At 44.8% G+C, this 10,608-nt stretch overlaps 1 protein-coding gene across 1 annotated transcript in view; it reads left to right on the plus strand.

Moving 5' to 3' along the window:
* The window catches only part of scn4ba (sodium channel, voltage-gated, type IV, beta a), a 34,027-nt gene extending 27,037 nt beyond the window's left edge, over positions 1-6,990 (plus strand). The window contains exon 5 of the mRNA XM_038779168.1: positions 579-6,990. Coding sequence (XP_038635096.1) covers positions 579-666 — 88 coding nt within the window. The 3' untranslated portion in view covers positions 667-6,990. The remainder of the gene's footprint in view (positions 1-578) is intronic.
* Positions 6,991-10,608: the final 3,618 nt, after the last annotated feature.

Genomic DNA, 10,608 nt, shown 5'->3' on the forward strand with positions numbered 1-10,608 from the left:
GTCTGCTCTCTCAAGTGGTCCTCAAAAGACCCCTTGGCACTACTTTGACGAAGAGCTGCTGAGTTCTCCCTCTCATTCTGGCCAATGTTTATCCCTCAATCAATATCACTTCTTAAAAAAAAAAAATATGGTCATTATTCAATTTCTGTTTATGGGATCTTACTGTGCACTCGTGGTGCTGCTAAGTTTCCTTTTTAACAGCAATGACTAAAGTTTAGGAGTATTTCATTGGTTGTAAAGCACATTGGGAAGTCCTGAGGTTATGAAATGTAAGGTCCTTTCTTTTTGAAAATAAACTCAGAACTTCCTGGGAGCTGTCTCCGCTGCACAGCTGTATCTTCACTGTAGGAGTGGTGGACGCACCACCCCTCGCTGCACCACTCAGAGGAAGCTACGATGACGTTACGCTGCAGTTACGGCAGCGCAGCGAAGACAGCTCTGAGGAAATTCAGGACCAAAGCGTTTTAGCTGATTGATGCTGCATTTGCTTGATTGTATCCCGCATCTAAAAAAGTGTTTACTGTATAACACCAGTGAGTAGCTGGTTCTATTCATGGTGCTTGCTGTCATCTCTTTAGGAAGGAGTGCCTGGTAAACTCCTGTGCCAACACCGAACGAGGACATTACGGTTCCAAATCCGACCTCAAAACCCCACCAAAGGCTTGAAGATTGCACCGATTTTAGCATCAGTGCTTAGAGACATGTGACGTGCCTATAAAAACACTAGCGGGTACACACAATTTATAAGGTAACCCTACTGCACATGTAACCGGATGGGGGAGGGGAGGGGCCAAATCGTACACGGATTGCAAGGGAGACTTTGGCCATCGGTGTGACCATTTTGGGACACCACAGTTATGGACGTTCCTGACTGCCCGGCTCACACGTACTGTTTATCTCTCCCTTCCCTAATCCTCGGTACTGTTATATCATGCTTTGAGATGCTAGGGCATGAAACGCACCTGCCTTGCAGCATGCACATTCTATCCATCCAGGGATTGACATCAGCTGCGCAGCACCAGACTTGTATCGCATGTTGCCTTTTAACCAGTGTGTTATTGACTTTTTTCAACTCCTTCCTATTGGCTTGTTGCCCCCCTAAAGAACCATTGACTCCTTTACATCAACTGAAGTCAATAACTAGCTGAGTAAATCTACCCAGTAAATCATCATTTCTGTCCAAAGTTCTGCTGGAAAGCCTTAGAGGCTGGTGTGAACCTGGAGAGGTGCTGGAACCCAAACTTTCCTGTTCGAATGTTACTGAGAAACTTTTCCATTGCAGAGAAGTAACTAGCTAAACCAGAGGTCTGATCATTAGAAAAACATTATCGTTAGCTGCTGGTAGCTGCTTGCAGGGAAAGGTTTCCAACTCACCTTGTAAATTAACTGGTATTTGTGCAGAGCTAACCCCTTTAGAGTGACCACGTGATGATAGTTACCGCTCTGGTAACAAGTCCAGGATTAATTCCTGTTGTGAAGCAGTGCTGGCAGGGTCATTTCTGAGAGGTGTCCAGGTGCATTATGAGGGTCCATTTGCAGAATGTCCATTCCCAGCCTGGAGCATGCTTCTGTGAGGCTGTGGATTGGGGCTGCAACCTCAGATGCCAAGCGTCTCTCACAATGTTTCTCATTCTCTGGTCACTGCACAGAACTGGGAGCAGGGTCTTGTCAAGGTCAGAAACATAGAAAGTCTCACGGCGCAGAGAGCCATTTGGCACATGGTGTGCCATCTTCCAGATCTTGGTCCATAGCTCTGTAGGTCAAGGCATCTCAAGAGCATATCCAAATCTTTCTTTAAATGCAATATGGGTTTCTATGCCTACCACGTTTTAGGGGAGTGAGTTCCAGACCCTCACCACCCTCTAGCTGAAAATATATTCTTCAACTCCCCTTGAATCCTGCTAACAGTTGGTTTAACTCTATTCCCACCGATTTTCAACCTCTCTGCTCATGGAAAGAGCGTACGTTTTAGGGGCTAGTGTTAAAATACCTCAGTATATTGGCACAATTGTCACTCGCACCGCATCCAGATCATTGGCACAAAGCCATATTATCAGCATGGCTACAGGAGGAGGCCATTCGGCCCCTCTGGTGTGTTTTGCAATGAGATGGTGACTGATTTGTATCTGTAACCCCGTCTACCCACCCTTGCCCCATCGGCATTGATTCCCGTTCCTAACATAGGCCCAAATTTTCCAGTCGCGCTCGCTACGGGAATCGTGGGTGGGTGGGACAGAAAGCTGGACGGACCAGCAAGGGGCCTGTTGACTTTGGGTGGGAATTTCTGGTCCAGCGCAGGTGGGGAATGGCGGGGGGGAAACTAGACTATCCCGCCCATAAAATCTATCAATCTCAGGTGTGACAATTTTAATTGATGCCCCTCCCGGCATAATTTTAAATGACCCCCCCCCCCCCCCCCAGCATTCACACTATTTTGGGAAGGGAATTTTCGATCTCCCTGCCCAGGATTTCCCCACCAGGGAAATAGTTTCTCTCTCCATCTACCTTATCAAATCCTTTCTCACTTTGAAGACTGCAATCGCAGCTCCCTCAATCTTCCAAACCCAAGGGAATACAAGCCAGGTTTATGGAACCTGCCCCCTAATATTTCAGTCCTTTTAGTGCTACTATCTTTCATGCGTATCTGCATCTCACCCCCTCCCAAGACTAATATATCGCGGTGCCCAGAGCTGAACACTGTTGCTTAAGATAGAGTGTGACCAACATTCTGTTAGCCTTTATGATCATGTCTTGTATCTATTCACCTTAGACCCAATATTTACTCCAACTTTTACCTTGTAATAGATGTTAAAGCCCCACCCTTCCTTCTCAACACAGAAAAACTGGGTATATTTTAAAAAAGAGTCCCACACATGAATTGGAATGAGATATTTGTTTTCTCATGGTTTCTTGACGTTCTCCTTCCTCTAGGTCTTGCGTCTGGTTTTCTTGTGTTTTTCTGGTGACTTTATCTTTTATTTCCCATTCCTTCTTTGTTTGTGGTCACCAGTTAACCAATTATTGGGGCATCTGCTCAAAACAATTGCAGTCGGTGAATGGGCTTGAGATGATGTAGAGGGAGGTGTTTGTTACAGGATGTTGGGAAAGAGGACAAGAGAGGCTGACTCTGTCTGAGGTTTCAAGGATGAGTGGAAAAAGTGAGCTTATGGAATTGGTGTGGGAAGGTTGGGTTTTTACAGATCATGGCTCATTGGGAATATATCAGCCTTAACATGGCTAATCTTACCAGGCATTGTTGATATTAACTATTTCAGTGCTGGGATGGAGCAATGATTTGATCTGTGTAAATGGGTCTCTGTTTCGCCCACCCCTCTTCTCTCTGCTCCCACTCCACCGCCAATCATTTTGAGACCGTTGCAGTTAATATTTAACCTCACGGTCTATTGAACCTGTGGTTGATGTAACAGGAGCACAATTTTAAAAATGGTTCTCTTTAGGGGTGGTCCACTGTTGTATTATATGGGGTTGTTGCTGAGCATCATGTTATATGATGGGTTCAGCTGTCCTGTCCCATTTAGGAATTCTCAAGTCTTCTATGTTTAAACATGAACTATTTATTGTTGATCTTTAACTATTTACAGATTCCAGATAATATCATGCATGGAGCTGCTGTCTCCATGCGGGCTGCTTCTAAAGTGTTCTCTCTGAGTCTATTACCGTGTGACTCTATACATCATACCGTGGGTGGTGCTATTCTCCAGTCCCACTTTAATCCTTGCTCTGCTGAGCACTTTCACATTACAATGGCACGTGGGCACATAATACAACAGCTCTCCATCAGGAAAGAGTTCATCTGGAAAGAGTCTGACAGAGGGAGATGCATTGCTGTACAAAGTGTGATTTTCTAAAACTGGTGACTGTTATTTCAGCTTTTCATTCATCCACAGCAGGACTGACACTGAGTGATATTAATGCTGTCTGGTGTGTGCTGATGTCAGACCAGATAACATAATATTTAATAGAATTTCAATCAATGCTAAATAGCGTCGTTAGGGTAAAGTTTCAAAGAGAAAACACCTTCCTCAGTCCAGGTGAACTTTCTGGCCTCTTAATCTCCTGTTTGTAGAAAATGAGGATATTTGTGGAGTATTTGCACAGCTTGAAAAGCATCCCTTGGCAGTAGGACCATGGGGCAAGGAGGTCACAAAGCAAGTTCAAGACCAGTGTCCGCATTCATCCAGCAATGAGAATGGATTACTGTTAAGGTAGTGGATTCAGAGATCTTGGAATCATCAAGAAGAATGGTGGATGCTGTAATGAGGTATTTCTGGATGGACACAATATAATCATTCTCATCGAGACCGACCTTGAGATAAAAGGTGGTGTCGTAGTGATATTGTCACTGGACTGTCATCCAGAGACCCAGGCTAATGCTCTGGGGCCCCGGCTTCCAATCCCACCAGGGAAGATGGTGAATTTTGAATTCAATACAAATCTGGAAATAAAGTTACACGCTGACCATGCAACCACCGCTGGCCGACTGTCGTAAAAGCCCATCTGGTTCAATAATGTCCTTTAGGGAAGGAAATCTGCCAGCCTTACTTGTTCTGGCCTACATGTGACCCCAAAGCCACAGCAATGTGGTTCACTCTCAAATGCCCTCTGAAATGGCCTAGCAAGTCAATCCAATCAAGGGTGATTAGGGATCAGCAACACATGCCGGATTTGTCACCGAGTCCACACCCCATGAAGGAAAAGAAAACCTGGCTTCTGAATGAGTGGTCGCTGTCTGATTAAGATTGGCTTGCATTAACTCTGCCACTGCTGGAAGTCGTCGAGTTTGCTTTTTAAGAGTCAAACACGTTATAGTAGGTCTGGAGTCACATGTCAGCCAGACCAGGTAAGGGCAGCAGATTTCCTTCCCCAAAAGCCAAGAGTGAATTAGACACGTTTTTATGACTACCCACAATGGTTTCACGCTGATCATTCCAGATTTTTATTGACTTCAAATTTCACCATCTGCCAAGGTGGGATTCGAAGCCATGTCTCCCGGGGCTCTGGATTGCTAGGCTAGCAACAATACTACTAGGCCACTGCCTCCCCAGTGGTACCAGAATGTAAAGCCAGATGGAACAAGATACAGATGGGCAGTGGGTTCCATAGTACCTGAGCATATGATAATTATCCAATCTAAGGAGTTAGTTCAGCAGTACCAGGTCTAAGGGAATGATTGTGAGCTGAACTCATATCAGGCATCTGCCCAAGCAAACCTGTATTGATGCTATGCCAAATGGAGTTTTTCCAATGCCAACATAGATGCAATGGTCATCAATGGAAGCCATGAGTCAAGGTGTACACCCTGAATATGTATGGTAGGTTTAGCTGGTGATTCTTGTAAGCTTATTGCACAAATGTAACTCTCCGCACCTTGAAAGATCGCACAGTCCTGAGGTTACAACAGGGACAACGGTGGACCTTTCTCAACTAGGAAGCTCTCAACTGAGGCCTCCCTCATTTTAAATGGGAAAGCTTCAAAAGGTGGTCCACCTTCACAAAGCACATTCAGTGGCATCTTAAAGCAGTAGTGAGTGGGTGGACAGGTTTAGGAGATACATTCCCTCCTTTGTCACTTTAGACCCAAGTACTAGTTTTCTCTGGGAGTGGCGAGCCTGTGGAACTCACTCCCACAGCAAGTATTGAGATGAACTGTATAAATACATTGAAGGGGAAGCAGGGTGAACCCATGGCATGGGGGAGCGGACATGGATAGGAGGTTGCATGGCAGAAGCTAGATAAAGGGTCATGTGGTGCAGAAACACCGGCAGAGACCTGGAAATGCCGTTTGAAACAAAGGAGACGAGACACAGATATAGGGAAAAATATTCCTCCTCATTGTCCCCCTGTCTAATCATTCCTCGATTCAAATTAATAATATGTGTCATGCAAAATCTGACAAATCACGCAGCTTGTGTTGTGATTGGCACTGGAGCCAGGCCTCCACTTTATGGGTAAACGCGCACCTTGTAGTGGTAATTTGTGCCCAAATCAGAAACTAGACCCACATTCTCCCCGTGTCTGCGTGGGTCTCACCCCCACAACCCAAAAGATGTGCAGGGTAGGTGGATTGCCCACGCTAAATTGCCCCCGAATATAAAAAAAAAGAAGCTAGACCCACAAATTCCTTGTACTCCGTCAGAGACAGATCTACACTGCTCTTCAATATCAACTCCCAACTTCAGACACAAGGGTGAATGGTCAGCTTTAGCCCAGATCAGAAAAAGAGGTTCATCACTGCTTTACCATTGCAATTAATCAAAAGTGCTTAAAGATATTCTAAACAATATTAAACTCTGGGAAAATTTGCACACGCCCGGTTGCTCTGCATGTCCAGTATTATTAACTAAAAATGATGCTACTCAGGATGTTACCTTAATATTATGTTGGTTGCTCTTTGCTGTTTTTGCTTTGAATTTCAAAGATGTTTAAGGAGTGAATTATTTGAAACTTGGGTTAGTTGGGGAACTGAACGATCACTTAAGATTCAGATTGTCATTTTTCTTATTCAAGCAAAGGGTATTGGGCATGATTTGCAACTGATTGAGAATTTTCAGATCAAGACCTTAGGATGAAGTGATGTCGCAGTGGACAGGAAGTTGTGCAAGCAAGCACTTCTTCAAATGGAGCTTGTTGAACCTTCTTTAATTCTAGCCGATAATAGTTTGCATTCTGAATGAAATTGTGAAGGAAGATAATTTCTCTGCTGTGAAAAGTGCTGCCAATAGCAAACTTCCTGTCTTCACTTGATGTGCCTCCCATCGGGAAAGGGTTATCTATAGTGGGATGTACCATTTTCTATCTCCACTTGGATTTTTCCATTATATACAAACAAGAACACTGACAATCAGGAAGTGACTTTCAGTTCCATGTTAGTGACAATTTGGGGATTAGATTCCCATTCACAAAATGGTTGTTACACCAATAATTGTTTCATATTAAAGCAGTGAATGAGCTCAGCTCCCCATTCATCTCAAAACTTCTCTTAAGTTATCCTTTTTGTGGCGGCCCAATCACCTATTCAAACTGTTGATGAGCATTTTGGCACTTGGATCTGACAGAGAAGGCAGGATTTCTCACTGGTTGAATGCTGGTCTTTACATGTTCTCACCATCAGGGAAGCCACAGGTTCATCTCTCCATGTGTGCCTCTGGTGGATACTACTAAAAACTCCTTTGGGCACGTCCTTCTGTCACAGCAACATGAGCTGTTACTGTGAGTCTGCTGACTGTGCTGGTCTCATAAAAATTCACCAGACATTTTGCTATGAATTAATCACTCCATTGGCAGAGCCTTCGCCACTGACAGGTCAGAAACTTCCCATACAACTTGCGGTCAGCCAATAGGGTTTTGGAGAGTTGCCTCCATGTTGCTCCCTGGAACCTCTGTTGCACGCATTTGGGTTTCAGGTTTGCTTGGTGAGTCGGTGCTGTTCCTGGCTTAGCCACTGGCCTGGGTCAGTCAGTATTCCCTCTTTCCCAACTCATCCCTTCCAGCCAACTCAAACCTTGAGCTTTCACCCCTCCCATCCCCACCCAGCTGGGTGAAGCTACGTGCCCCAATTCCTGCCAGTGACGTTTCTATTGGACTGGGATTTTTGCAAAGGAACGGTGATGTACCGTCAATTGTACTCGAGACACGATTAAGATCCAAACTGTGGCTTTAATCAGCTAGTTGTTAGCCCGGTGGTCGACTACAGAGAAAGGCCGACCGCCGGGAACTCTGGGTACTTATACCCCGTCTCGGAGGCGGGGTCTACTTGCCTCTCGACCAATTGGTGAGCAGTCACATGACTAGTCCCAGCCAATCGGACGAGAGGCATAGGACCAGCCAGAGCCAATGGGAAACCCATGCTCTGCACCAATGGCAGTGCTCACATTCATACCACCACAAACGGGATGCTGCCTTTTGCTATTACAGTCACGGTCTGTGCTCCTCTAGCGCAGACAGACAACTAAAACTGCCAGTGTATGTCAACTTCCAGAAATACTTGATGAACCTTGAAGTTGAGCCGGGAAGTTCAAGGAAAGCTTCCATCACAAGAGGGCAATGTAACATCACACTGCATGGTGGTCAATTTCCCAAAGGCTGAACTCCCTGGGATTGGTGCCGCCTAATACCATTTGCTTTTTATGAATGAATGGGGCAACGGAGTCTCATTGGTTTACTGCTCGAGTAGAGTGATGATGTCATCACCTGTATACCAAAAGCACTTCGGAGGTATAAAAGCCACAGTTTTGTGACTAAGCGGTGTCATAGCAATGGACACCTGATAGACAATCAGTGCCAAAACAACCACTGTCCTTTAGTAAATTTTGTAATGTTGAGATTGGTCATGATCAGTGTATTTCTGAATGTGGTTCCTATAATATTTAGCGCTCAAATTCAAAAATATTCCTCATCGATACAACCTCAAGCAATTTGTTTTTTTAAAAATTCCATTTATTCCCTCAATATATTCTAATTTAAAACCCTGGATCTAAAGAGAGTAATTTTAATCCAACTTGCTAATTGGGATTGATTTTTACACCTCGCTCAATATTACAATGCACAGTAAAAATCAGACAGATGTAGAGCTGGCATTGCTCCCAATCCTAGCAGATGCCCCCACCTGGCAGGATGGCGTAAAGTTGTTCCTGGTGGATTGGGTCTAAATTCCACGTTCTACTCGATTTTGTAGCTTTTCCAAGCGGCAAGTTAAGTCCCCCCCCCCCCCCCCCCCCCCAAAAAAAAAACCTCTGCCCTCCCACCAGAGAGAACCCTCTCCCTCTCTCAGTCACCAGCTCTCGCTGGGATCCAAGCTTCCAAAACCAATCCCAAAACTGCCAACTTTGGTCTTATTTACATCTGATTTTGACCAGCCTCATTAACCACCATGCTGATGTTAGCAGGAAGCATCTTAAGAACACTCTTCTTAACAGCCCTCTGTGCTGGCTGATGGAGGATGGGGTTCAAGGACAGGGAGAATCTGTTTCGACAGGATAAGGGGCTGGTGCCACATTGAATCAAAACTACAAACTCGCAATGAAAAGTAGGCATGGTACAGTGCAACACCTAATGTGACTGTAAAGTGTCTTTAGATTAAAAACATCCTTGATGACTTTAATAAAAAACCTTCATACACTATGGGACTGAGGAGGAACTGAATAGCATTGTTGGTTAGACTTTATCCTTCCAAGTTTCATCCTGTTCCAGATGAAGTTCTTTCTCTTGGTTGGGTATTGAAACATGGACATCTCAATTTGGGAGCCCAGGTTACAGGAGAGCCGACAAGAAAAGGCACAGCTCTCACTGCCCAATTAATGAGGTGTATTGGTTCATAGGATTGGTCATTAACCCAGTTAGTCAAATTCTTACAACACCAGGTTAAAGTCCAACAGGTTTGTTTCAAACACAAGCTTTCGGAGCACTGCTCCTTCCTCAGGTGAAGGAAGGACATTGTGGGACATTCACCTGAGGAAGGAGCTGCGCTCCGAAAGCTAGTGTTTGAAACAAACCTGTTGGACTTTAACCTGGTGTTGTAAGACTTCTGACTGTGCTCACCCCAGTCCAACGCCAGCATCTCCACATCATTAACCCAGTTAGCTTGAGATATTTCCCAATCGGGAACTCACAATGCTGGCAGGCCAAGTGAAAGGTGTTACTGGGAGTTGAGCCAAGTATGTTCTTGACGAAGCTTCAACCCTGGGAATGTTACATTGACCTCGGCTTAATGGCATTCAAGTCAGGGGCGAGGGGGTCACCAGACATGGTGATCAGAGCAAAACTAATCACTGTGGAGATGCAGGTCAGTGATTAATGACGTCACTGATGCCCCAAGCTTGCGGAAAGTATTTATCGCCAACTCTCAGGTGACTAGATTGAAGTTTAAGATGCTTGCTGAATACACACCCCTGATGTAACCGACTTATTAGTAGAATTTGCACTGATGTGACTATGCTGAGCCATACTGTGATGCCAGTTACCTCACTATATGCTACGCATGTCAGATGTCAAGTCACCAAGCGCTCAAGACCTTAGGCATTAGAAACTAAACAGCAAGAGTTTAAGCAATATCCATAGATCCTGTTACCAGCTACCTTCCGGAAAATTCTCACTTCCAGAGACCCTTTCAAATCCTGCGTGTATGGTCCGAAGATCATCACTGGAGATCCTACCTGCATCAGTCAAGTTAACCAGAGGTTCCTTGAAAGAACGAGACAGGGGACTGGAAATACCATTGGCCCAGGTATTTCAGGTTGAGACAGGAGTGTTACACTGCCTGTTACAAGATAGACTTTAATAGATATCACCTTAGTGGTCTCCACAAACCACTCCATTGCTCACATTTCAAGATTAAAACAGTTGAGAGTTGTTTTTGTTTAAAAACAGAGGCCTAGCAATTTTTGGAAAGGAAATCACCCTCCATGGGCACTCCACCAATTGGCTAGCAATTGTGGAGGCTGGGGTCATGAAATATCTTGTATTTTAACTGGGTTTCTAAGCTTCAGGGAGTTACGGGTGTGGCTCTCTGATTGTCTTATGTGGGATTCTTTATTATTTCCTGCATAGAACTTGGAAAGAAGCCACTCTGGTTTCTCTGCCATCGAGTTT

This window comes from Scyliorhinus canicula, chromosome 19 (genome assembly GCF_902713615.1).
Source record: "Scyliorhinus canicula chromosome 19, sScyCan1.1, whole genome shotgun sequence".
Lineage (NCBI taxonomy): Eukaryota > Metazoa > Chordata > Chondrichthyes > Carcharhiniformes > Scyliorhinidae > Scyliorhinus > Scyliorhinus canicula.